This window comes from Dissoconium aciculare (genome assembly GCF_010015565.1).
Source record: "Dissoconium aciculare CBS 342.82 unplaced genomic scaffold K489scaffold_9, whole genome shotgun sequence".
NCBI lineage: Eukaryota > Fungi > Ascomycota > Dothideomycetes > Mycosphaerellales > Dissoconiaceae > Dissoconium > Dissoconium aciculare.
The window spans coordinates 709785-735294 of NW_022984959.1; the positions used below are offsets into that span (position 1 = coordinate 709785).

Genomic DNA, 25510 nt, shown 5'->3' on the forward strand with positions numbered 1-25510 from the left:
GTAGTGAAAGTACAGAATTATGCAGTGTATCAGTGTCGTGAGCGAAATGTACAACATTTTGAACATCCTGTCAATTTTCATGGCTATTTATGTAGTCTCGTGCGCCTTGACGAGGCAGTAGGGATTCTGCGCGCCTGTGGACGCCTAGAACTCCTGTGTGGGAACATTGTAGTAGGGCTATATAAGGCCAAGTCCATAGAGCAATGCGTCTGCTGTTCTCTCGGACATCCATATAGACGGCAGTTCTTCATCAACGCAGTCTTGCCGATTTCTCCAACGCCAAAGCAATGCTCCTTATGCGCCGAAAGTACTATTACAGGACGCGAATAGCATTTTCATCATGCAAAACCGAAGTACTCGCTGCCCGTGGTGATTGCAATGTAAAGTTGATGTCGAAGATGCTCATAACTCTCGTATTCTGGAAGATCAAGTTCTGTAAAATTGTCAGCTGCGAAGCCCCTCAATGGTGAGCCAGAGGGGACCACTTACGATTGAAACACGTGTGACTTGATGGAAGCTTCTCCTTGCTGCTGTAATCACGGTGGATATTGAACCGAGCGAACCCGTTCATGCCTTCTAATTCCTTGAATCCGGATAGTGGGACTCGACTGGTACCAGTCACAAACTGTAGAAGTTTTGCACGCTCTTCTTGATCGAAGCTGCGGACTGCTCGCCAGAACCATTGAATCTGAGGCGAAGTGGATTGATAGTTGTGGTACTCGGTATTGCTCTTCCAATCGTCGACGTCAATATTGGGCAGACCGGAGATAAGCAACTCAAGTTCTTGTTCGTTGAAAATCGAGATGAGATCTTTTGGCACGATCTCGTAGAAGCCTTCTAGAAATTTGTCGAGCTGGTCCTGGACCGATTTGAGCAGGCGGTATTCGACGACCAACCGGACATACTCGTGTTTGTTCTCCTGTGTCACAGGCACATTGCGGCCGTCTTTGATCAGATCGATCGTCTCGGTGACACCGAAGCGCTCCATGTCGTAGGAGAAAGTTTCGAAGGTCACGTCAGTGATGTCGTTCTCGAGGATCCACACCAACGATTTGTAATAGTCCAGATCGAGACTCTCCATATCCTTCAGGGAAACGCTCTTGCCGAGGATGCGTCGATAGACGGCTCTGCTGAAATGTGCATCGAGATGACGGCCTTCGTAAAGCGCTTTTCCGATGATTCGGCCCACGAATTTGAAGGTTACCAAATGCTCATCGTTGATTTCGCTGAGAGCATTGGGGTGGAACGTCGTTCGGTCGGAGGCGACCGAATTGAAAAGCGCATAATCGGCGAGGAACATTTGGCGCGCCATGGCAGTAAACCATTCGCGAGAGACACCGCCGGCGTCTATACCCTCCTCACCTCTGAAGCGGATATTAAGCTTTCCATATTTGATCTCGTCTCCTGTCCTGAAATAAAGATCCTTGAACGAGTCGGCGAAGACATGCTCACGACGAACGCTGAGTGTCAGTGATGGCTGTGATGCGCGACTCTCCGAACGACGATCATGCAATTTGCTCTTGAAGTAGTTCTGCTTATTGTCGAATTCGAGCACTTTCGAGTTCTTGGCAAGGACAGATAGATTGCCTTTCATGAGTTTGGGGTTGTTTCTGATGAGCTCATTGAGAATCTTCCGATTTTCCTCTGTAAATGTGAGGAACAGCTGGTCCATGCGCGCCGATGCTGAGCCTGTTGGAGCAGGCTCGCTTGAGTTGCGATCTCGTAGGGCGCTATTACGACACACTACCATTAGAGACTCGATCAAAGGTAAAAGAATTGTAGCCACGTTGACCATGTTGCCGCGGCTGCGAATCTCAGCCAAGCATCGGCTCAAACTTTTCCAGAGATTTTGGAAAGTGTTTGTCTCGTAGAACGTAGCGAGTATGTCGTCCTTGAGCTTCAGATCTTCTGCCGCACTTGACTTGGCGGGATTTGACGACGCAGGCGAGCGATTCGGGTCGAAGAGATGGTCCAGTGCAACCAAGACCCTCAGCATTCTTCGTTGCTTTGAGCCAGCTGATGAGAAATTCGCGAGTGCGATTCCTTGAAGATCGGCCTCAGTCGCAGCACCTTTGATTTGATCAGCCAGCTCATTGAGGTCGGTGACTAATGTGTCGCCGAGGTCTTGAGCTTGACGTATGAGTTCTTTGCCAAATATACCCTTGGCATCTGGGATAGCCGAGAGGTTCTTGATCAGGTCCAAGGTTTCACTGAAAGTTCTGCTGGGACATTCGCGAGCTGCCAGGATATTTACCACCAGGCGAATGTTCTCTTCAGGAACTTCGGGAGGAGCAAGATCTCGATGTCTTTTCTTGGTGTCTGTTGGGGCTGTCTTCCTCGCGGTTGCATTAGGATCGGCGGAAGTAGCAGCTGGTCCGGGTGCTGCCTCTTCTTCGGTAGCTTCACTCATTTGAGCATCACCAGTGCTGGCAGCCGCATCTTGTTCGCCCCCACTGGTGCGCTCAGGCTCAGTAACATCAGATTGCTGAGCGTCCCTAGCCCGTCGAAGCAATATGTTGAGAGGATGGGTAACATGACTGAGGAGTGACGCAAGGACCTCCATCACTGCCGTGTTCTCCGTGATTAATTTACGATCGAGTAAGGTTAACAATGCGTTGAGTGGAAATTTCAATGCTCGATTCTCTCGGCCTTTGCTCTTCTTCGATGGAGTCTTGTTCTTCTGAATCACACTGGTCTCGTGCTCGCTGAGGAAAAACGAAGGCACACGCAGATTGTCTCTGGCGAGCGCATTCAGAGTACCTAGACACTGCTGTACGATGTTAAGGGGTGACAAGTCAGTCGTCAGTGAAGGTGGAAGTTGGCCTGTGAAGCTGCGTTTGAGTGGTTGTGGAGTCTTAGGGCCCGACGTCTGCTTCGCTCGAAGTGACAAGTGTGCGAAACTCCGTTCCATGGCATTCACATCTGCAGTTCCATCTTGTAAGATGGACAAGAGAATGCTGATAACCTCTGCCCTATTTTGGGTGTTTTTGCAAACATCTGACAATATGCTGTGCAAGTTCGCCCGAACCTTGTTGTTGAGCGATACGAACATAAGCCGCAGTAAAGTTGCAATGCCTGACTTATCCAGCATAGCGGCAGCAGGGCGACGACCCCGAGCAGCGTTCGCCGCAGGCGGACCCAATGGATCGGCAACAGCGCGGCCTTCACGGATGCGCGCAAGATCCGCCTCGTAATCGCGCAGGGCGCCTCTACCACCAAGACCTTGCACACCTCGGTTGCCCGTCAGGAGGCGAGCTTCGGCCTGTAGTGCTTCTGGTAGGACAGCCAGGATGGCCTCGTCCGCATCCATTAAGACGGACTGACGAAGTGTTGGGTCCAGCATGGCCATGAAGTCGGCATTGTTGATGTCTTGTGGCACAGAATTGACATTCTGAGCTGCCCGATTCCGAGCATCTTCTTCGCGTTGACGTTGGCGTCGTTGGATTTCCTCAGATCGGATCAACTCTTGCTGGATTTCTGGAGGCAGAGCATCCAAGAACTCTTGGCTGATTTCAAGTGGATGATCATTTGATCGTGCAGCCTGTGATCGTGCTTGGGCTTGTTGGCTATGCATTTGAGTCGCAATCACATCTTCCCTCATGTCTTCGGGGAGCGCTTCGAGATATTCAAGGTCTATTCCGAGGCCTGTGATGTCAAGCTCTCTGCCGCGGATTGTGATTGTGACACGCTGAGGAACAGGAGCAGCATCGGCAACTGGACCTGCCGCATCTCGCTCATGTCCTTGATCAGGTTGAGGCTCGTCGGTCATGACAATGTTCTCGGAACCACCGGCGGCAGCAGCTAGAGCTTCTTGCTCAGCTGCTTCTTGTCTTTGGCGAGCTTGCGCTTCCTCACGGTCCCTTTTCTCCTTAGCTTCTTGCTCTGCTCGCTCTGCCTCAACCTTTTTACGGCGTTCGTCTTCAGCAGCCTTGCGCTCAAGATCCTCCTTCTCTTTCTCTTTCTTGGCCGCTTCCGCCGGGGGAACGAGCACCTGGAGTAAGCGCTTGATGACCTTCATTGCTATCTCTGCCGCCTTGTTGGCGAACAGAGTTTTGGCAGATTGCTGCCAGCGGGCAACGGTGGTGGACGTTCGGAACAGGCTACCATGACCATCGTCGTACTGTCCAGCATTACGCATCTCCTCCGTGGAGCCGGGAAATGAGGTTAGCCAGTGGGAACCTCCATGACGCATGAGACGCCGAGGATCGATTTCGATTGCCGTGGGTCCCCCCCCGTTGGCTGCACGTTGGAGAATCATCGCAGGAAACCCTGTCAGTGCGGGCAATGCTCCAGGTTCGACATTGACGTTAATCACACCGCCACCACCGGGGTTTCCGACAGCATTCAAGAGCTCCTGAAGCGGGCTGTCTCTTGGACCGGGCAAGAGGTTTCTGCGCTGGACGACTCGGCTGGTCGCATATGGTAGATCTGCCAAGTCGCCACGACGCTGAGAAGCATCGCGCCGAAGCAGTGGGTTGAGCCCTTCCTCATCGTGTGCGTTAGGGGCAGAACGGTGTGTGCGATATCCTCCTGCTCGTAGCCCTGGTCCGCCACCTAAATCCATCATATTTCCCATAGTCATAGGGAAAATGCCTGCTCCACTCCGACCATGGTGATGATGACCGTGGTGGTGGTGATGAGCAGCACCTCGGAAGATGAATTGGGGTGCAGGCGCGTCCCAGCGCCCATCCCAGCGACCATTTCCTTCTTCATCTTCGTCATCCATTTCCGGTTCATAGACCATCTCGTCGGGTTCCCCTCCATCATCCTCCATATCTTCTTCGTCCTCGTCAGGACCCATCTCGTCCTCGAAAAAGTCATCATTCCTTGGCACGAGGCCCGTAGCCATGCCATCCTCGTCGAGATCGTCCGAGGGTTCATCCGCGCCGATGACATGCGCAATGTGGTCCAAAGCGGCCCCTTCGCCGTCTTCGATGATGATTCGATCACGTGCGTAGTGGAGGTCATCATCTTCCCAGTCCTCGGTGTCATCTCCATCGGCCAGACTGCCGTCACCTTCATCGCCAATCATCTCCTCGTGATCTTCGCCGAATTCGGCTTCGTCGAGTAGATCTTCATCGTCATCGTCATCGTCATCGTCATCGTCGTCGTCGTCGTCGTCGTCATCATCGTCGTCGTCATCGTCGTCTGCCGAGTCCTCGCCGTCTTCCATGATCATCTCGACGTCCAAGGCCATGTCTCCTGGCACACCTTCCACAGGACCCATGTCGTCATCATCCTCATCGCTGACGACGTCACCGTGCTCGGCAACGATCTCCTCCTCATAGTCCATCTCATGCTCATCGTAGCCATCATCGTACATTTCATGCTCATCGTACATCTCATCGTCCTCTTCCTCGGCGGAATCATCATCTGTATCGTCATCTTGAGCGCCGCTGGCTTCGAACATGCCAAGTGAAGAGCCGCGGAATAGATCCGGTGTCTGCTCTCGGTCCTCATCATCATCATCATCGTCAGATAAAGATGTATCAGAGTCAACTTCGCCTTCTTCAGCATTTTCGTTGCTCCCATTTCCAGGATGCTTTAATGTAGTATCGGTGGTTTGACTCAGAGTGACGCCAAGACCGGTCAATTGCTTCAGCGGCGCAAGTATATATTTGACCGTACGCTTTGCATTGGGAAAGTTGAGGTCGAGCTCTGCGATCGCCGCCGTCAACGTGCCGATGAATCCCTTCTCATACATCAGTCTACCGATCGCTTGTTTATTGACATTCACTTCAGTTGTAGATCTCTGCACGTCGTCTCTGCAATTGAGAATCTTTTCAAAGAGGTCGCCCAGAACCAACAAACGGGAGTAACGCATATCGAGCGGCTCGGATGACGAAGTTGCATCTTTAAAAGAGCGCAAAGCTTGTTCGAGCACAAATTTCCGGACAAAGTTGAGCTCAGGTTCTTCCCCAGAAGCTATGTGCGCAGGTGAGAGCGATGCTCCGCTCTCAGATGTTTTTGAACACAGCGCTACTAGAACCAGCGATGCCCAGTGTGAAATTGAGACTCGTTTTTGATGTGCTTCACCTTCCTTATGCTCAAGAGTGCCCACAGGCAGCAATACATTGAGCAGATAGTTGAGAGTGCCGGCACGTGGTCTTGATGGCGTGGAAATTTGCGATTCCGATTTGCGCGAAAAGTTCATGAATTCATTCTTCGTACGATTGTAACTTCCCAGGATCTCGGCCAAACATTGCAGAATGAACCGCCGATACATGAAGATCACAGACTCTTCTTGTTTGATGGGTGCTCGCGAATTGGCGTCGTTCTCTGATGGCGTGGCCCCAGCGTTCAGTGGACCAGCTTCCACCATCTCGACGTCTGGAGAAATTTCTACCGGCTTTGTGTTTGAAGCAAGTTTGGTGGTTGGCGTCGAAATTGGTGGCACCTTATCGTCAACATCCTTGTAATTTGACAATTCACGAAGAAGAAACTGAGTGACGCCATCTGTAGTTTCCGGGGCAGGAGTCTTGGTGTCGACGGGTTTGCCATCGTTGCCTTCGGCCACATTAGGATGCGATTGAGGCTTCTTCTCAACTTCAAGATTCGAAGTGTTCTGCTTAAGAGACAGGTTCTGTACTGTTTCCAAGGGCTTGCCGGACTGAAGGTTGTTGATCATGAGCATTTCTTGGGAAACCTCAACGAACAGCTCAGGATTGCGAATGGCGAGGTGATAGACTGAGCGCGTGTACGATGTGGTGTCGACCATTCTCTGAGATCGTATCGGATGCTGAAAGACGGCCCTAATCTCGGTACGCATGATCTGACGAACCGTATCATCGTCCTCGATCATGTGCCGGAGGATAAGCATGATGCAGCCGTGTATCGCTTCGTCCATTGCTCCTGCCAGTTGCCGCACCATCAAGAAAAGTCGGCCAATGTTCTGCCTCTCGCTAAGTCGAAGGGCAAGCTCGCGTCTCCGCGTGAGAATGACAAGGATACGGCATACCGATAGCGCAAACGAGGCGTTCTTGCCAATTTTGGGCAGCAAATCTATTGCGGCATTGAATACCTCCAGGCGATGCGCCGCAGAGACCAATGGCTCTCGAGCTGACAGGGACAGCGATGCACTTGAAAGCTCCTCCGTGGAGTTCGGGTTCCAGGTGATCTCTACAGGCTGTTCGTCTTCGGTGAGTACACGCTCGATGATTAGCAAAATCATTTCGATCCAGGGTGCTTCTTCGGCCTTTTGATCTGGCTGCAACTGTAGCCATGTAATGAGGCTGCCGATACAGCGCCTTAAAGGCTCCAAAGCAGAGTCGAAGAATGCTCTGTCTTGCATGATCAATGCGACCAGATGGGCATGTGCAAGGATTTTGATTCCCAATTCTTTACTGATTTCCTCGGTTTGCAGAGAGATGAGGGACATCACGAGTGTTTCTCCGATATCGGTGCTTGCGTTGCTCTTATCAACCTTTGACATAGCAGCCTGGATAAGATCTGACAGCTCGAATGTGATGTGTGGATGAGCGCTGAGCACTTCCAGACAGCGCTCGATTAGGTTCGCCCTTAGATTGCTACGCTTCTCGTCGAGGTCTTCTACAGTGATGAAGACAGCTTTTGGATCTTCTGGCTTGTCATCGCGCCCAAGAGCAATGTCAAGTGCCCCGGTTGAGATCATGGCACTGAAATCTTCCTGTTGCAGATGTTCTGGCAGATTGCCGAGCGATCCAGGATCGTCATCGTCATCATCATCTTCATCGTCATCTTCGTCATCATTTTCATCATCATCATCGACTCCATTGTTTCGGCTTTCTTGTCCAGATCCGCCCTCATCGGCTTCATCTTCTTCTCCTGTTTCGTCGTCTGACATTTCTGAATCACTGGCAGCATTGCTTGCTTGTGCGTTATCGCTGATCTCAACGTCCATCGCGTTGCCATCACTTGACGCTATCGGGTCTGCTGGCAGGGGTTCATCGTGAATCTGTTGGGCCTGCTGTCTCGGAATTGGTATCGGAGCTGGAAATCTTGGAGCCTTGTGAGATACCCGCAATTTGCAATACTGTTCTGCATGAGGCAGATTATTATTGCATCGATAGAGCGCCTCCCGAGCCAATGTAGTATCAAAGCCCTGTTCTTCAAGCTTTGAGACATCGCTGGTAGAGGGCGACTTGTAAGTGAGACGCGCCGGAGGTCCATGTCTGTAGGCACGTTCGCTGCGCCTTAGGGCCCTTTCCTCGCCAGCACCTTCTAGGATCAGGCGGAGAATATGCACCACCTCTATGACATCAGAGCGTGTAAATTTGTCAAGATCAGAGCAATTCCAAATCTCGGCGACGACTGGCAACACACAATTTCGAATCTCCACAGTAAATTGGGAGGGGATGAAGAAGTCAGGAGAAGCCCGTTCTTTAACAGTGATGTGAGTCGATTGAGCCGCATCGGAGATACATTTGCTGTTCACGATCTGGTTGTAGAATGCAAGAATGAAGTGCACGCCTTGTGCTCTCCACTTTGCTGCCGTGTCTTCATCGTTTTCAAGCAACGAGATTGGTTCCGAAGTCGCCAACTGCACCTCGATGAAAGATTTGAGGTACTTATTGAGTTGATCGAATCCGCCAGCGAGAAAAAATTTGTTCAGTACGAGAGTCAAAGCGTCGTCAACGCTCATCGCCTCGAGTGACTTCCGCAAGAACAGGTCCCCAATCATTCTGAGTAGGCGTGCAATGTATTTTGGAACAAGTTCTGCTTCAGCAGATGCCTTGCACCTACGATAATCAAAGCTCGCTATGACCGACTTGGCTAAGCAGTCGGCAATATGACTAGCATGTTGCTTGACGGTGGGGTCGGCGCGCCTGGTCGGGACAATAGCAACGCCGAGTGACTGGACGAAAAGGCTGATTCCTTTAGGCACCTGCTCCAAAAGGTACCTGATTGTTCGTGTGTTTTTGAGAACGAGAATTGTGTCAGAGGGGCGACCGGTCGAATTTGCATTCTCGCTAGTCGGCTCTCCTGGTAGAGATGGATCATCTGCGATCAATGGTTCAATTGTGCCATCGGCGTTGATTCGCCGAGGTGAGTACCGACGCGGTTCAGTCTGACGTTTGACATCAACAGACAAACCGTCGCAGGTCACAATATCTTCCCAAATACATGCAGCTTGCAATTTAATCAGATCCTCAGCGAGCCGAACATAGACGTCGGTGAAATTCATGCTGGCAAAGAGCTGGGTGCTCTGGTTGCCATGACGTATTGTGTAGCCGGGTGACAACGTGCGCCCCAGAATGTGAGACAGTACTTGCACATTGAGAAGAGCTTTCGTGATGGCTGTACCATCCATGCCGCCGTGCAGAGGTGGTTGCAGCGTCTGGAGATCGACAAATCTTGAGAACGTGTCGTGAGACTTGTCCGAGGATGTAAATTTGTGCAACGACGAGACCGCCTGCTGCGTGCGCTCGAGCAGACAAGGAAGAACAAGATGTGGCTTTGCGTCACACATTGTTTTTAAAACAGCGGCGATTTTCCCAAAAACGGGGAACGAACCGAGATCGTATGGATTGCATGGTGACAGCGCAAGTTCGATCAACGACTCAGCCCCGTTGATCTCACAGAATGCGGCGCACATGTTATTGTTGGCAAACAGACCGTCCAGAAACTTGAAGACAGAGCTCAGGTAGTGCATTCCCGGAGCACGGTCTTGGCTGGCACGCCGGTCATTGCTATCCTGGGCTGCAGTTCCATCACCAGCAGTACGCATGGTGTCGATCCGCTCCCAGAGTTTGGTGCCCGCCTGTTCTTCTGTTGCGAATCCCGCCAGTTTGGTTCGAAGTCTCTGCAACATTTGCTCGATCGCAAGAGTTATCTGGCTTTTGAGCCGAGGCTGATGTCGTGATAATTCGTCGAAAGAGTGTCCGATGGTGCCTGCTATCGGTCCTTCATCTTCCATGGCGCGCACATGAATTGGAGAGAGGAAGATTTCGAAGTATCTTGTCAGCGCGCCAGAATCCTGAAAGGCTTGCATTCCGGTCTCGTTGAGGCAGATGGCACCAAAAACACTCGGAATATCACACATGACCTCACCGACCGGCAATATCCCGATTGGCGCTTGGTCCGAGGAGATCTGGCCATCTGAAGAGCCCGCGCGACCAGTGACAGATTCGAGGAAGCTTTTGGTGAGGCCTGCTTCGCCTATGACCTGATACATGGTCGGCTCATGGTTGATGAATTGGTTCACAATGTTGACAGCTCCGCTCCAGACATTAGATCCGAATATGTTGGCATTTTCGATGACAGACCGCAAAGCCCCGAGGGTTTGTGGGGTGTCGATAAGATTTCGAAGCAGTCGGTCCTGCGTGCCAGTGTGGTGATCGAACATGTGTGCAGTATTCTTGAACAGCTGGCGCAGCGCGGATTGTTTGTAATAAGGAATTGTGTAATCCACAACATTTGACTTGAATTCCTCAGGTAATCCATTGCCTGCACGCACGCTTGTCAGAGATGCCTGCACTTCATGACTGGTGAGTTCGGCAATAATGTCAAGTCCTCGGGCATTTGCCAGAGTCTGTAGCGCAGATGGAATGCCGTGGATGAAACTGTCGAAGAATTGCAGTACTTTCTCGTGGATTCGATCGGCGCGGTCAGTCCGAAGCTCTAACGCCTCGACGAGAATTCCGATAATGCCGGCAGTGACCATTCTCTCGCCATATCGCCATTGGGCACCAGATTGTAGCAAGCTGTTGATGAGGTCGAAGGTGGCGTCACGCCACTCGGCCGCAACCAGCTCCTCTCGCTTCCCAGCATGCTCGTCAAGGCTCAGATTTGAAATCACTTTTCGTAGGACAAAGTATAACATTCCATGATTGACATTGATCGCAAGAGCATCAGCGACTTCGGAGACCTTATGTTTGCTCTTCGTGAGCGCTTCGATGGCAATCAGCACGGTGGTCTCGAATTGGAGTGGAGTCTCGCTCTGGCCGCTCGGCGCCGGCTGCAATAAATCACATAGTTGCTGTGCGAGATGGAATGGTCTTGGTTCCTCTGAGTCCGGCGTGCCGATTTTCTCCTGAAATCTAGATTCTGATAGCGCATATGTGAGGTTGGCGATCGCTAGCAATCGTATTTCAACGAGCTGTAATATGTCATCATGTTGCGAAGCAAATGCTTTGGCAACACGGATACGATGGAGCAAATCATAACTGAACTCGGCTGGCACGCTCGGCAAAGCATCGCGCATTATTAAGCAAGCTTGTGAGCCCGATATTTTCGCAGCAGGTATTTGATAATAGCTGAGGGATGAGGTAGGTGCACTATCTTGCTCGCGTGGTTTGCTGGCGCTGGAACCCAGGTCCATCGCACTCATACTTCTGTCTCCAACTGGAGGTCGATCACGCGAAGGACCCAGGGTCGAGGTTCTTCTCACTGGCGTCGGTGAAGCAGGGACCGTCTCAGTTATCTGCGTAGCTTGGGTCTGGCGTCGATTGGCAGAAGACTGATCATAGTAGCTCAACGAAACTTGCGACATCTCGGCCCGTGTGGGATCGGAAGGGCGAGCTCTCACCAAAGACACTAAGTCGGCGCTGTTGAACGCGGCGATGTTTGAGGCTTTGTCTTTGCCCTTACTGGACAATGATGTGAAGCCGGCACTGGTACCAGAAGGCTTTGGGAAGGGAAGCGATATCTTGTGAAGATTGTCCAGGTTGAAATTGTAGTGGTTGGCAAGCAAAGTTGCCTGTGCAGGCGGATGATTATTTTTGAAGCGAGCGACTTGATATCGCTGTGCGAGCCGAAGACTCAACTTCAGACAACAGCGAAGCAAGCCGAGTGAAGTTGTATGAAGCAGGTCATTGATATGTGAGCTACTGGCGTAGAGACTCCGATTACCGCAATGCTCCAACAGTATCCTAGAGAAATGGACGACGGCTTCGATAAGCTCTTTGTCTCCTTCCAGAGCAAATCCATTGCTGTCCAGCTCTTGCTCACCAGCACCAGCTGCCGGGTAATCGTAGCCAGGTTCATAATCGCCGCGCTCCAACAGTCTTCGTGCGAACGGCTGCGTTTGTGGCCCCTCGTTCAGCCCATATTCCTTGTTGAAGATCTCGATGATACGATCGAAGCGATCAAGTAGAGGTATCCAGTGGTACAGGTCACCGCGAGGGAGCGGCCAGTGCTGAGGGAACGAGTCTAAGAAGGCTGGCAAGTGGTGCAACGGCGTGGCTACAGCCTGCTTGACAAAATCGCGTACGAATGGCGAAAGCGTGACAGTATGTCGCTCCGTGGCGACCTTTTTTATCCTACCCATCGCGCAAGGCGCTACAAACAGCGCGCCTTAAGTCTGCCTGTTGTAACGGGGTTGCGGAGACACCATAGAGCTCGCAGCGAAGTTGGGTGGTCGTGAGCACAAGTGTCGTATGTGAGCTTACTTGAACGTGATATTTGCCAGTGACGAGTTTGTAGAGGCCAATCAGTCCGAACGAGTATTCACGTTCGTGGACTTCGCGCGAGAATGGCAGATTCGCAATATATCATAGACAACGTGATCCTACACAAGTTGCCGCGTCCTTGTGCTTGCGGCGCAGCTGATGTTGTCTTGTTGGTGCAGAAAATTGCCTGGATGAGGTGATTGGATGCTTCCAGCGCTACACTGCTGCAGGACACCCGTCGCCGAGGGGCAATGTTGAGCACGATCAGCGGCTCAACTCTGTGGACTTTCTGAGGTGGCAAACGTCAGATCTCGGGTACGAAAGTATAATGCCATGCAAGCATACGAGAGATGTTCAGATGCTGTCCTCGCGAGAGAAGTGACCATCAAGTTCCACCTGCACATTAGCGGCTCGGGCTTCGTCATGGGTTAGGGTTAGAGCTGCTTATTGCGCGTATGACGCCTAAATTGCGGCGTGCGGACAGGCAATATCATTCGACGGCTCAATAACCTGCGCACAATAATGATAGTAATTACCTTGGAATACAACACAATGCCCCGCCGCAACTGGTGTCGAGGTCACCAGCCCGGGCATGCAATTTACATTTCACAATCATGATCATAAATTATATCTTCGCGCAAGTATTCGCAATCGCACGGGGCGTGTCCGTTCTTGTGCAAAACAAGTCCAAGACCATCACGACCGCCACTACCTAGGTATGCAGCAAACGATGTCGCCTCAGCAGACGTCCACAAGCGATCGCTCGCCAACAGGCATATAGCTACTCACGTGCGATTGCGAATAGGAAAGCTTGGGAGAAGCGATGACTCACATCTTCTACACGTTGCACGGAAATCAAAAGTCGCTGGTTTGTCATGAGCGATGAGAATATTAATATTGACTTGCACTCCTAAACATGGCGAGCGACCAGAGGCAAAGCACTCAGGATCTGAATCTCAAATCCCTTCGGCGACAACACGCGAGTCCCGCTCATGTCTATACACCTGGGTATGCATGTGAACCGGGTCATTACCGGCAATTTCTCCGAGTTGAAGCAGGCAAGTGAAGAACAGCGGCACCACGCGTTGAGAGAGAGGTTCCCGCAGTCGTTGTTTGTCGTCTCTCCTCTGCACAGGAATTGAGGTCGAAATGGTGTCACCGAAACACCAGCTGCGTAAAGCGGGCCTGTTTCCTGATTCTCGTTCATAACCTTGGAAGTCTTTGTTCTGTCGAGAAGCAATGATAGACGACACTCCGATAACGACGGCGGTTACTTGGACGGCGGTATCAAGTAAGCTTTGAAGGATGAAGATAACGGTGCAGACCTAGCGTCAGACGTATGTACTCGTTGAAGTCTCACAGGGAGGCATTGGCAATTGGAGAGTCTATATTTATAGTCAAGGTGCTGCACATACAGGCTTCCGATAGTGAACCCGAACTTTTCATTTATATACTACACTCTTCATTGCTATAGATCGATCGATATCATGGATGAAGCCCATGGCGTGTCTGCTAATCAGTCTGTTGAGCACAGGGCAGCCGGCAGCAAAACGGCCTACACAATTGCCAGGGTATGTAATGCGCCCTTTCCTCTCATCATAGCGCTCTCGTTGCGGATCTCCATGTCTCGCAATTGGCTTCACAAGACAGCGCGCGCGAGGCTATGTCAAAGTCGACGATGGTAAAGCTACTTCGAAGCTATGGCGGAGCAACTTCTTCGGCCCGAGTCTGCAAAGTGGCGGACGGACGATTCCGGCGGCTCAAGACGATCTATGGCGACAGTCGTGTGTGACGTTTGTCACTGTATAGCGAGTAACTACATCCTTTTACAATATTCCTGAGTGACTGGATCGCTACTTCTCCGACGGAGTCTTTATCAGCTCTCGCCGTGGGCTATCCTCCCTGCTGGAACGTCTCGCTTCAACAAGTCTGGGCGGCGTCGCCTTTGGAGCTCAGCTGTCCAGTTTCAGTGGGATCGCCAAACACCACCCGCACATCATCGACACCTTGCACTCGAATCGTGACCAAGGTCACTCCACCAGGACATCATGGCGGAAAAGATAGAGCAGTTCTCGAATATTCATGAGCCTCAGCACAAGCCACAGCTCCTCAAAGCTAGTCCTGGAGATTTCATGCGACCTGCTTCCCGGACACGAGCAAGTCACAGCCCACAAGCTAATGGCATTGGCGTCCAGGTCGAAGATACGAAGATATGTGTTGTCATGGTGGGGCTTCCGGCAAGAGGAAAGAGTCTGATTGCGCAGAAAGGTGGGTGGCATACGACGAATGCCAAGTAGGCGTATGACTGGTGTCGTTCAATTGACACATGGTAGTCGTCCGTTATCTCGAATGGCTCAGCATAACTGCGAAGTGCTTCAACGTTGGCAACTATCGACGCGCTGGCACCCCGCAACCGAATGCGTCGTTCTTTGATACTAGTAATAAGGAGGGCGAGCAGCTTCGGAAAGCCGCAGCGGAGGCCGCTGTGACTGATATGTGCAAATGGTTCAAAACCACGGATAACCTGATCGCTATCCTGGATGCAACCAACAGCACAAAGACCCGAAGACGCTGGATCAAAGAAAGATGCGACGCCGAGAACATTGAGACGATCTTCGTAGAAAGCAAGTGTGACGACGAGGACCTTATCATGAGCAACATCCTTGAAGTGAAGACCACCAGCCCTGATTACAAAGGCATGGATCCAGAGGAGGCGGCGCGAGATTTTCGAAATCGCATCAAGATGTATGAGAAGGTGTACGAGACACTCGATGAGGACGAAGCAGATCTCACATATTGCAAGATCATCGACGTCGGCTCGAAAGTGATCATCAACAGAATCCAGGATTATTTGCAATCCAGAGTAGTTTATTACCTCATGAACCTACACATCAAGCCACGCTCCATCTGGATCAGTCGTGTAGGTTAGCACCGCGGCATGTTAATTTTCGATTACTGTTGCTGACAACCTAACGATGTAGCATGGTGAGTCTGAATTCAATCTTTCCGGTCAGATAGGCGGCGACGCCAATCTATCTTCACGGGGCCAAATGTACGCCAAAGTGCTGCCGGACCTGGTCAAACAGTCTGCAGGCGACGCGCCGCTCACCGTGTGGACATCCACCTTGAAGCGAACGGCACAAACAGCACGCTGGCTGCCGTACGAAAAGCTCAGTTGGAAAGCCCTGGACGAGCTGGACTCAGGTGTATGTGACGGCTTGACCTACGCGGAGATTGAACAGCAATATCCAGAAGATTTCAAAGCTCGAGATGAGGATAAGTACAATTATCGCTACCTCGGAGGCGAAAGCTACCGCGACGTGGTCATCCGTCTAGAGCCCATCATCATGGAGCTGGAGCGCTCCGAGAACATCCTCATCGTCACCCATCAAGCGGTACTGCGCTGCATCTACGCCTACTTCATGGGTTCATCGCAGAAGAAGAGTCCCTGGATGGAGGTCCCTCTGCATTGCCTCATTAAATTGACGCCTCGAGCATACTCCACCCAGGAGGAGCGGCTACATGCCGATGTTCCGGCTGTCAGCACATTCCGGGAAAAGGGTAGCGCTGCTGTGCATCAGGACTCCGGCGAAGCTAGTACACGTCCGTCTCCTGTCATCAGTGGTCAGACGAAGGGATAGAAAAAAAGATCTCATGTGGCGAGATGTGGGATCCATATATGAGCTATGTGCATAAATTTTCCATTATTGTGATAGCCCATGAAATTCAAATCCCTGCTCCATGAGATCTTCTAGATCATGAAGACTAGGACTCCTGCGTGATGATTGCCGGTCACAGGCATGGTACTGGTTGTGGGCGGCGAGTATCACTGAGACCAGCGGTCGTAGTGAGTCTTCGATAGATTGCCAGTTGAATTTTCATAGAATTGAAACAGATCTCCCTTACAGCATGCTGGTATTGGAAGGCCACAATGAACAATCTGCATCCCGCTGTCATGATAGCAATCAAAAATGACTTCCTGCTTCACAAAAACAAAACCATATGGGAATTCAGCCTCGCGCTCAATAACAATAGTAACACAAGATAAATCTACTGTGATGGAAACAAGACCCATCTGTCGCCTGCCAGCCCGCGCTAACTGTAGTTGAACACCAGAAGATGAAAGGGCAATCATAGCCTACCATCATCCTCGCGCAGCTCATCTTTACATATGTCCGCGGAGACATGGTCTCTGCTGGAAAAAGTCTTACCGGCTTCGGGTTCTGTGTGCAATCTCCTCTACCCGACAGGGCCAATCCTCCGCCTTCCTCACGTTCTTGCCCGCGCCAATGAAAAACTCGCAGGTGAATTTCATCCCCGAGCCATGGCCATGACCCGAGAAGATAGTGATTTCATCACCCGTGTGCAAGTGGGCCGTCAACGGCCGCTTTTCGGAACCACCGGTATTTCGGGCCAAGTGCACGCCGTTGACCCAAACGCCGGCACTGGCATGGGTGACAACACCGGCGTATAGATCTGGCAAATTCATCCATTCCATGGTGTTATCGTCGGTAATGTGTGGCGAGTTGAAGTACACTGTGATGGCGTGTTTCGGAACGCGGGCATCGGTTTCGTCTGGGTAGACGTAAGTCATGCTGGGAAATCGACCAAAACTCATCATGCGATCGTGGATCTCGAGAGGGGTGGTCATGCAAGAGTCTGGAGTTGGGACCAGACGACCATACGTTGTAGGTTTTTGAGTCTGAGGACTGTCGACCGGCGCAATCGCAGTAGTGGTCTGCATATCTCCCGAGGAAGAAGTATTCGAAGTACCAACTGATGATGCCTTGCTCACTGCTGCACTTCCATGGATAGTGGATGCCAAAGTTTGTCCTTCAGCAAGATAATATTCCTTTTGCGTTGTGAAATCGAATCCACTAACTTTCGACGCGTACTCATCGTTGTGTGTGCTCTTGTCTGCAGGGTCCCAATAGCAAGGCGCTGTAACCGGAAGATTTATCCGGCGTCGAAACGGGACCGGTGCTGGTTTAGGCGTCACATCAATATGCGATGCAGGTGTGTCATTGCTTTCATGGTTCTGGTGCGCTTGCGTAGGTCGACTCGGTGTTGATGGGATTGATTCGTCTTTTCGCGATCTGTTTTCCATTGGTGTATCCATGTTGAAGTCCCGGACCATTTCCTCGGTGCCTAGCAAGCTTGGCGAGCTGATGATATCGTGCTGCTCATGTTCGTCGGATGTTGCGAGGTGCTTGTCTGCCGACTTTGCCTCAAGTGATGTGGCATTCGCTTTGACGCCTGTCGCAGCAGCAGTCAGATTTGACTGACTGATTTCACCGAAAAGCTTTGGCGGTTTGACTTGGGCATGTTGAGCTAGAGCAATAGCGCCTGAGGAGGGAGCAACAATAGACTCGTCTGGATATAGCTCGTCGCTGCCATCCGAGCGAATCCCAGATTGCTGGTCCCCATAGTCCACAGCTTCTGATTTGAAACGCTTTGATTGCTGGAAGAAGTCGAAATCAGAAGAGTCCATACTGACTTCAGCTAGATCACGAGGGTGCGGCTCGATGATGCTCAGTTGCGACATGTCCGGCTCCACCTCTGCCTCGTCCTCCTCAATGTCGTCAAGGTCTGATTGAGAAGGTGCGGGAATAGGAAAGGCGCGCCCAAACCAGGCTCGATGCAAACACTCTGCAGGAGTAGGTCGCGCGATGGGATCAACATTGATCATTTCAATCAAAAGAGAAATGGCCTGGTTAGAGACACTGCTCATGACGAGATCAGATATGTTGAGGCTCGTCGTTGTGATTCTCTGGAACATGCCACGCCCGTCAGAATCAGCGACGCCTTCAAAGGGAGGATGAAGGCACAGAGCAAACCAGAGCACTGCACCGAATGACCAGATATCAACTGCTTTACTGTAACGCCGAGACAGTCGTTGCTGGCTGTTTCGCGGCCGTTTGGTGCCCTGCCGAGCAATGTGAGCATTGTAGTGCGGAAAGACTTCGGGGGCACAGTAGAGTAGAGTCCCGCAGAACGTCCGGAGGAAAGTGTTTTCGTCCTTGACCACTTTCGAGAGACCAAAGTCTGAGAGCTTGACAGTGAAATGATCGGGTCTTGGGTCTGCGATGAGAATGTTGTCCGGTTTAATGTCACGATGGGTGATCATCTGTTCGTGCAAGTAGTGGAGAGCGCTGAGTACTTGCCCTGCCATCTGTCGAGCCATGTTCTCCGGCAGAGGTTGTCCTGGACAGGGCTCGCCAGGTCTACCCATTAGGTATTGCTGAAGATCGCCGTATTGGACATATTCCATGATGATGTAAAGGTGGTTCGCGACATCATGGTAATCAATGTAGCGGACCACATTGGCATGTTGCACAGATCGCATAATGTTCATCTCGTTGTCCAGCTTGCGGTCCAATATACCGTTTTTCACAAATTGTCGCTTTTCCAACTCTTTGGCAGCGTAGAGGGTGCCATCGCTCTTGGTTGCAACCTGATAGACCGTCGCAAAAGCGCCTTTGCCGACAGTTCCCACAACGTTGTATTTGGTGCCACCGCTCCAATGCATTCCGTGGGCATTCTTGGTCAAAGGTCTCAGATTACTCACTTCCATAGGCACCGGGTCGCCAGGATTCCGAGGCGCTGTGCCGGGCGCCTTGCCATGGGCTGCAGCCTGTGCTGCAGCAATGCGATTCATGTACTGGTTGAATTTGTACGTGTACTCTTCGTCACAGGTTTCCCGTGAGGGGATCCGCACGATGAATTTGAGGATTTCGGATTGTACGGGCGAAAGGATTTGGATGATTGAGCCATTATTGAGCATATGTCGCTGAGGCTCAGTGGTGTCTGCACGGTGTTTTAAAAGCTTCCAGTCCACCATCGTGCCATTGGTCGACATATCTTGAAGCATGAGTACTCCCCCGGTGTTGATATAAATACAGAAATGTCGGTTGCTGACACGTTTGTGTGCACCTGACGAGATGACGATGTCGCAGACTTGATCTGCACGACCAAATACAAACCCAACGCTCGGCTGAATGGTCACGGAGGAGAAACGGAGAGCGAGATCCATGGCAGTCTCTCGCTGCCCCTCGCCTGACTTGTCGATGATGAACGTCTCCTGCTCACTGCCCATGTCCGGACTAGTTTGATAGTCCATTTTGCCAGCGTCCGACTCGACCAAGACATGTTGTGGAGACCTCCGAGCAGTCTCCTTGACGAGCATGAACGACGCTGGCGTGCAAGGGTGCAAGATGCACATCACATCCGAAATATCCTCAGCTGCCAGGCCAGAGTTGTTCAATCCAACTCGACGAGGGTCTAACACCTGCTGCGTGAGCTCTTGCGTCGCCGTCTCTTCCATGTTTGCGGCTATGTGATTACGGGCTCTTGCTTTATCAGGCGACGAGTGGTGAGAAATTGGTCTGCGAGCTATGATAAGCTATCATGCAGCACCAGAAACACTTCCTCTTCGTCCGAACTATGCCGCTACTGATGGGTGCCTGCTCTTAAAAGACCCGACTCCTGGGTATTGCTGCCTCTAAGATCAATTCCAAGCCCCGGCCGTGACAATATGTGGCCCGAGAAGGCCGGGGCGGAATTAAACCTAGAGGGAACGTGTGCTGACAGAGGTATGCGTCAAGAAGTCGCCGAGGAAGTTTCGTTGAAGGGAGAGTCGCTGGGATGTCCGCGGTGCGGAGAGGCAAGTGGCTTCTTTCTCGGTTGACGTGAGCGTGAATTGGCAAATGTCGGTTCGCTGGATCTTCGACCAAGAAGAACTGAATTTCCTCAAGGGCAGTTCGGATTGTAACGTCAAGTGGGACGTGAGAAGACGATCTCGAGACACCACCAAAGAATGAGGAGTGAAAGGCGCTCAAAGTGATAGGGAAACAGTCGGGAATGAATGGCCGAAGTATGAATTCCGAGAACAACGGGCAAACGACCTGCGGCAGGCCAGGATCGATTGTCCTTGAGAAGAGCTATAATTGTAGGATTTCAAGGTCGAAACAATAGTGGTGGTTCAATAGTCCTGTCACTAGTGCTGCATGGTAACGAGGACGACACTACCGCCACATGCAAGGGCCGTGATAGGATCTCGCCCTTATCCCAATGACGTTTGCCTGTTCGCGACAACCTACAGCAGGCACGGTAGCATGCCGTCTCTCCAGTCCTGTCGTCCTCAGAATGCCGATCGTGTCTCGCAGCTTGAATGATGAGCTATCAGTTCTACTGTACGAGAGATGAAGATGACGGAGGATATGCGAGGGGAATTGGCTGAAGTTGTAATGGAATTTCGCGACAGTGATCGAATGGACCTTCATTTGATAGGGAGACTGCACGCCCAGGTACGAACACAATGCACCTACACGGTCTGGACCTAGACATGAGGTTTTCTACGCCTCAATCTCCATCGGTCTGATGAACCACGCACTTTAAGAAAAGTCGCGTCGCGAGACAGGCAACCGCGCACCATTCGTCAATGCTGCTTGCACTTCCCGAAATCCGCGAACGTCTCCAAGAGACCCGCGTTCCTGACTCATCGCACTTCTCACGCTAACGCGCTAGGCAACCCTGTGGGTTGATCGCATTCCACCTTCATCCGTGGATCACGATTCACTCGTCCAGCGGAATTTCGCTCACATGGACTGTTTCGTCGCCGAGGGGGTAATGATTAGCTACTATGTAAACGCTGGTTATCCTTCACCAATGACCCGTGTAACCACTTGTGTACCTAGGTATGTGTGTGACTGACCGAGCCGCACAGGTGCGCATGTAAGCGGACGTCGCTATGTGAAAACATGATCTACAACACAAATCATGTTCATTCGCAGCCCAGAAAGACTTTTTGCAAACCATTGCAGCTCAACAGATACTCAATACGCGCCGCAGCCCACGACACGCTCATTCGTTGAGCTTGACATAGTTGGCCGGGAACAGGCCACTCTTTCCTCCATATGAGCCTGACCACCAATCGTCGTCGGGGAATTCCTGAGTAGCACGTCAGCAAACAAGGCAGTTGAGTGGGTGATGCCGGGAAGCGCAGGACTTACCACATTGGTGATCTTGGCTCCTTCGGGGAAACTGATCTCATTATCCTCCGTAGCCTCGTAGTCGTATTCGGCTGTCGCCGTTGGCAACCCACCGCCCGATGGCTGAGGCTGACCGGCCGGCGGAGCTGCTTCGGCCTGCGGCGCTGGAGGTACAGGGACAGCACGAGCAGCCTCTGCCGCACCGCCTGCCTCGTCATCTCCGGGGACTAGCTCGACATAATTGCTCGGGAACAGCCCTCGCTCCCCTTTACTGTTCTCGCCCATCCACCAGTCGTCGTCGACCATTTCAATACCCGTGATGCGCTCGCCCTCCTGCATATCAATCTCATTGGCTTCGTCCTTCGTGTAATCGTACTGCGCGATAGCTGTCCGGCCACCTTCGGCTCCTGCCCCACGCGCATCCTCAGCAGCGCCGAATGTGCTTGCCGCGGTGGTTTGAGCGGCGGCTCGTGAGATGTCGTGTTCTTGTACCTTCGGCTCGGGCTCGAGTTCCTCTCGGTCATCGACGGCGCCGTGGAAAGAAGTGGGGATCGACGGTGCATGCTGTGCGGGTTCGGGCTCAAGCGGCGCTGCGCTACGTGCCACTGGCATGGCGATGCGTGTGGGTGAACCCTGTGGGTATGGATCCTCAACCTCCTCCTCCTCCTCCTCTTCGTCCTGAGGGATTGGTCGTGCGGGCGGTGGTGGAATGTCTTGGTGTTGGACAGCAGGGACTTCGGGGACGGCTGATCTTTGAGGCAGACCAGGCATGGGTACGCCGCGGGCGCTTGCGACTGGCTTGCTTGCGGTGTCGAGGGCCGGAGGCTCGTTGAACCGGTCTCGAACAGAGCCGACGTCGCTTGATACGGGTTCCTCTTCTTGTTTTCCAGTGCGCTGCTCTGCGACACCACCACCTCCGGGTCGAGAGGGAATTCCAACGTCCCATTTCTTCCCCTCGTAACCGCTCTGCCAGCCACCACTTGCTTGAGTGCTTATTGCAGGCGTCGGACCTTCGAGGCTTGATGGTGCGGCGTCACCTGCGCCACTAAGACCACGCTCGCGAGCTTTCTTCTCCGCCCAAACTTGAGCTGGAGTCTTTCCACCTTCATCAGCAAACGTGCGGCTGGCAGTGGCGACGGGCGGTACGGTGGATGAGCTGCCAGCCTGGGCTCCAAATGGGGTAGGCGCTTTGGTTCCAGCGAAGCTACTAGCGCTGGAACCGAATTTGTTCGCAATCTTAGGCTTGGGCAATTCAGTGATGCGCTCGGCTTGGGTGAAGGCGGCAGACCGGTCGGCTAGGGATCGTGGTCGGTCCTCTTGGTCATCAGATGGCTGCTGAGGTGGAGGTGCTTGAGCCGGAGATGGTGCTGCTTGTGCTTTGCGACGGATTTCCGCAATATCGACCTTGCCAATTGGCTCGTAGGCACCCTTGACAACGGTTGGCCGGTCATCTTGCACGGTGCCGGAGCCCTGAGCCTGTCGACGAATAGCAGCAATGTCGACCTTGCCAATGGGCTGATAACCACGGCTTACGACGTCGGCCGAGCTTGTCTCTGGGCGTGCTGGTGGCTGGTATTTGGAAGGTTCCCGTTGCGATTGAAGTTGGGCCATGTTGACCTTTGTTGGCTGGTAAGCAGGCGCGACTTTTTCCAATTGAGAGCGTGTGACAGGCGGAGCGTCATTTCCCCATCCATCTTCGTCTGTAGGTCCAGATGTTGCCGGGTTGGCGCGAGATCTCGATGGTAGTGATTGGAAGCTTCCTGACGCTCCGAAGCTCTTGGTCGGCAGTACAGGCTTTGAAGCGACAGGAGGTGGTGCCGGCGCTGAAACAACCGATCCACCGCCGCTGTATTTGGCACCAGAGGCGTCAGCCACTTTTTGCACAATCACTTCTGGGCTCAGGTCGCGATCTGAGCGAGCGGTGACTTGTACATGATATCCATGAAGCACTTTCGTGACAGCATTGAGATGGCTAGTGAAGTATCCCTTTGTTCGCTCTGGTACACCTTCGCCACACCATGCAATGAGGGCGCTTTTGGGTAGTGTAGTGTTGGGATCCTTGACCTTCACAAAGGCAAATTGGATTCGGCCATCGGAGAATTCCTCGATCAAATCCGCCAACTCTCCTTCACCTGTTGTCTGTACCGATAGCACACTCTCTTTCCCTGCATCGGCCTGAAAGGCATTGGCGAGTGGGGCTTTGACGGAGTAGAGTGCCCAAATACCATAGGAGGATGAGGCAGACGCCGGACCTGACGGTGATGAGTTGACGACCTTTTGATAGCTGGCGGTGATCGAAGGCCCGTTCTGGGATAGATTGAGGGAAGACATCGCTGCAGCGAGGAATGCACGAAGTGTATCGAAGACGGTTTCAAAGGTCGTCTGTCAAACGGGTGATTGGGAGCTTGTACGTGTTGGTGATTGTAAAGCTTGCTCCCCTGGGTCGTGGCGGGGCAGCAAGGCGTCCAAGATAGTATGTACGAGTAAGGACAATGAATTCGATTGCACCCTGCTTGGAGACCCAGAGATTCCGTCAACGGACTACTGCTGCAAGATCGGCACAAGGAACGTAGATTGGTGTTTTCAGGCGAAAGAAGTGATTCCAAGTCGGCCTGCTTGACGTGTGAAATAGTGATGAACCACTGCCCGAACCAGCGTCCAAGCTGCGTCCAGCAGCCAACATGCGCGCCGCCTTGTGGAAAGCCCTAGAGCGTCACTCGAGCGACGTCACTGCGTGGACTGTGACAGCCTGAAGCTCCCCGAGCCTGGCCACATCAAACCCTCCCTCCCTGACCTAATTGCTTGGAACCAACAAGCCACGGGCGTACAGCATTGGACTGCGCCGTCTAGTCGTCGTATTTCCACCCCTGCTTGCTTACGACTGCTGGCTGTGCACTGGCAACCTTGAGGTCTCGACCTCCGAATCGGTGGGAGCAAAGTATTATGTGGTTGCCTACCAACCTTGAAATACATGGATTTATTCGATCATTCAAGTGCTTTGTGCGTCTACTAACGGAGCAGATGGACCGTAGGTGGTTTTGATGACTACGTGTGGGTGCCATTGTGGTTGGCAAGGGATGGTACAATTCGCGCATTGAACCCTGAGACATAGATCCCATGGCTTTGTGAGCTGGGAAGGCGCCTCACAGATTGCACTTGTTCCCTGTTGCAGGTATCCTCCAGGCTGGCCTTGCCCTGTTTTATTAACGTTTTATCATCATTGGGGACTTTTGCCGCAACTCTGCTCTACGTGTGTTCCTATCCAACTCTACCTACCTAGGCATCTATCCTCCATCTCATAATCATTTTGGAAAAAATCTCCATCATGGGATAACGCCGCAACCATTGCAGACTCGAAGATCAGGATAGCCACTTCACCCACGCACTTTCCGATTCAACTTTGCTGGTGGAAGTCATCACCAGCATCCAGATCACATCACTCATTCTCTTGATAGCAGACCCAGGTCTCCTTCACTCTATTGCGTTTCTGTTTTTGGAAAAGTTCAGGTGGAGATTGCAACAATTCTCTGACTTTTTTTAACCACACTGTGGCAGCCGTAACGTCTGCTACGGTATAGTTGGAGCAATACTCCTTCCTGAACGAATTTCGAATGGTCGTAAGTGTACCACGTTGCGTGCGGAAAGTGCAGCATTATTCTCTTTTCTATTCCTCTCCTTCTTTCCTTTGGTTGGTTTGTAGGCAGTTCCCAGAGCTATGGCGAACGGTAGGGATCCTACGGGGAATTCACCTTCATCCTCCTCTTCTTTCTCCGACCTCTATACCGACGGAACAGACCCAGCCACCTACAGCAGAAGGGCGCTTGGTCCCACCCATGCAGAAGAGGACGCGGTCCAAACCGTCATACTTCCACCTCTGAACTTCTCAGCCATGGAAACTTCGATCGAAAGATACCAGGAGGCTGTGCAACGAGGAAGTGACAATTATCCGCAACAACATGATGTGTCAAAATCACAGAATTCTCGGGTGACTCACGAGAATTCGGAAGGACTCAAACGTAAACATGGCGAGCCTTACCAAGGCCGCAGCGGGAATGATGAAATCCTCAGCAATGCAGCCAAACGGCAGAGACCGCTCGCTCGTAGTGCAACAGAGCGCCTCCCGATCGAGATATGGCAACAGGTCTTCTTCTA

General features: G+C 52.1%; 4 protein-coding genes across 4 annotated transcripts; 1 reads left to right on the top strand and 3 right to left on the bottom strand.

The window, feature by feature from the left end:
• Positions 1 to 50: 50 nt before the first annotated feature.
• K489DRAFT_402939 (uncharacterized protein) lies at positions 51 to 12718 on the bottom strand. The gene is made up of 2 exons (XM_033607067.1): positions 490 to 12718; positions 51 to 433 (listed from the first exon to the last, which is right to left on the bottom strand). Exons 1-2 carry the CDS (start codon positions 12245 to 12247, stop codon positions 339 to 341), a joined length of 11853 nt encoding a protein of 3950 aa, XP_033458194.1. The 5' UTR covers positions 12248 to 12718; the 3' UTR covers positions 51 to 338.
• Positions 12719 to 14416: 1698 nt separating this feature from the next.
• On the top strand, positions 14417 to 16009 carry K489DRAFT_411550 (bifunctional 6-phosphofructo-2-kinase/fructose-2,6-bisphosphate 2-phosphatase; the record flags this gene model as incomplete). Its single annotated transcript, XM_033607815.1, has 3 exons — positions 14417 to 14636; positions 14702 to 15288; positions 15350 to 16009. The coding sequence occupies 3 exons, from the start codon at positions 14417 to 14419 to the stop codon at positions 16007 to 16009; spliced, it is 1467 nt and encodes a 488-aa protein (XP_033458195.1).
• A 566-nt stretch (positions 16010 to 16575) lies between these two features.
• K489DRAFT_322424 (Pkinase-domain-containing protein) lies at positions 16576 to 19692 on the bottom strand (the record flags this gene model as incomplete). Its single annotated transcript, XM_033601622.1, has 2 exons — positions 16576 to 19409; positions 19458 to 19692. The coding sequence occupies 2 exons, from the start codon at positions 19690 to 19692 to the stop codon at positions 16576 to 16578; spliced, it is 3069 nt and encodes a 1022-aa protein (XP_033458196.1).
• Positions 19693 to 21230: 1538 nt separating this feature from the next.
• On the bottom strand, positions 21231 to 23689 carry K489DRAFT_323106 (uncharacterized protein; the record flags this gene model as incomplete). The annotated part of the gene is made up of 2 exons (XM_033601674.1): positions 21231 to 21317; positions 21380 to 23689. 2 exons carry the CDS (start codon positions 23687 to 23689, stop codon positions 21231 to 21233), a joined length of 2397 nt encoding a protein of 798 aa, XP_033458197.1.
• Between the last annotated feature and the right edge of the window lie 1821 nt (positions 23690 to 25510).

Excerpts from the sequence above, each read along its gene's own strand:
- K489DRAFT_402939 (XM_033607067.1), bottom strand. The coding sequence starts at position 12,247 with ATGGGTAGGATAAAAAAGGTCGCCACGGAGCGACATACTGTCACGCTT. Across the intron at positions 434-489 it reads AAGTCACACGTGTTTCAATC|AACTTGATCTTCCAGAATAC; the intron begins GTAAGTGGTCCC and ends ACAATTTTACAG.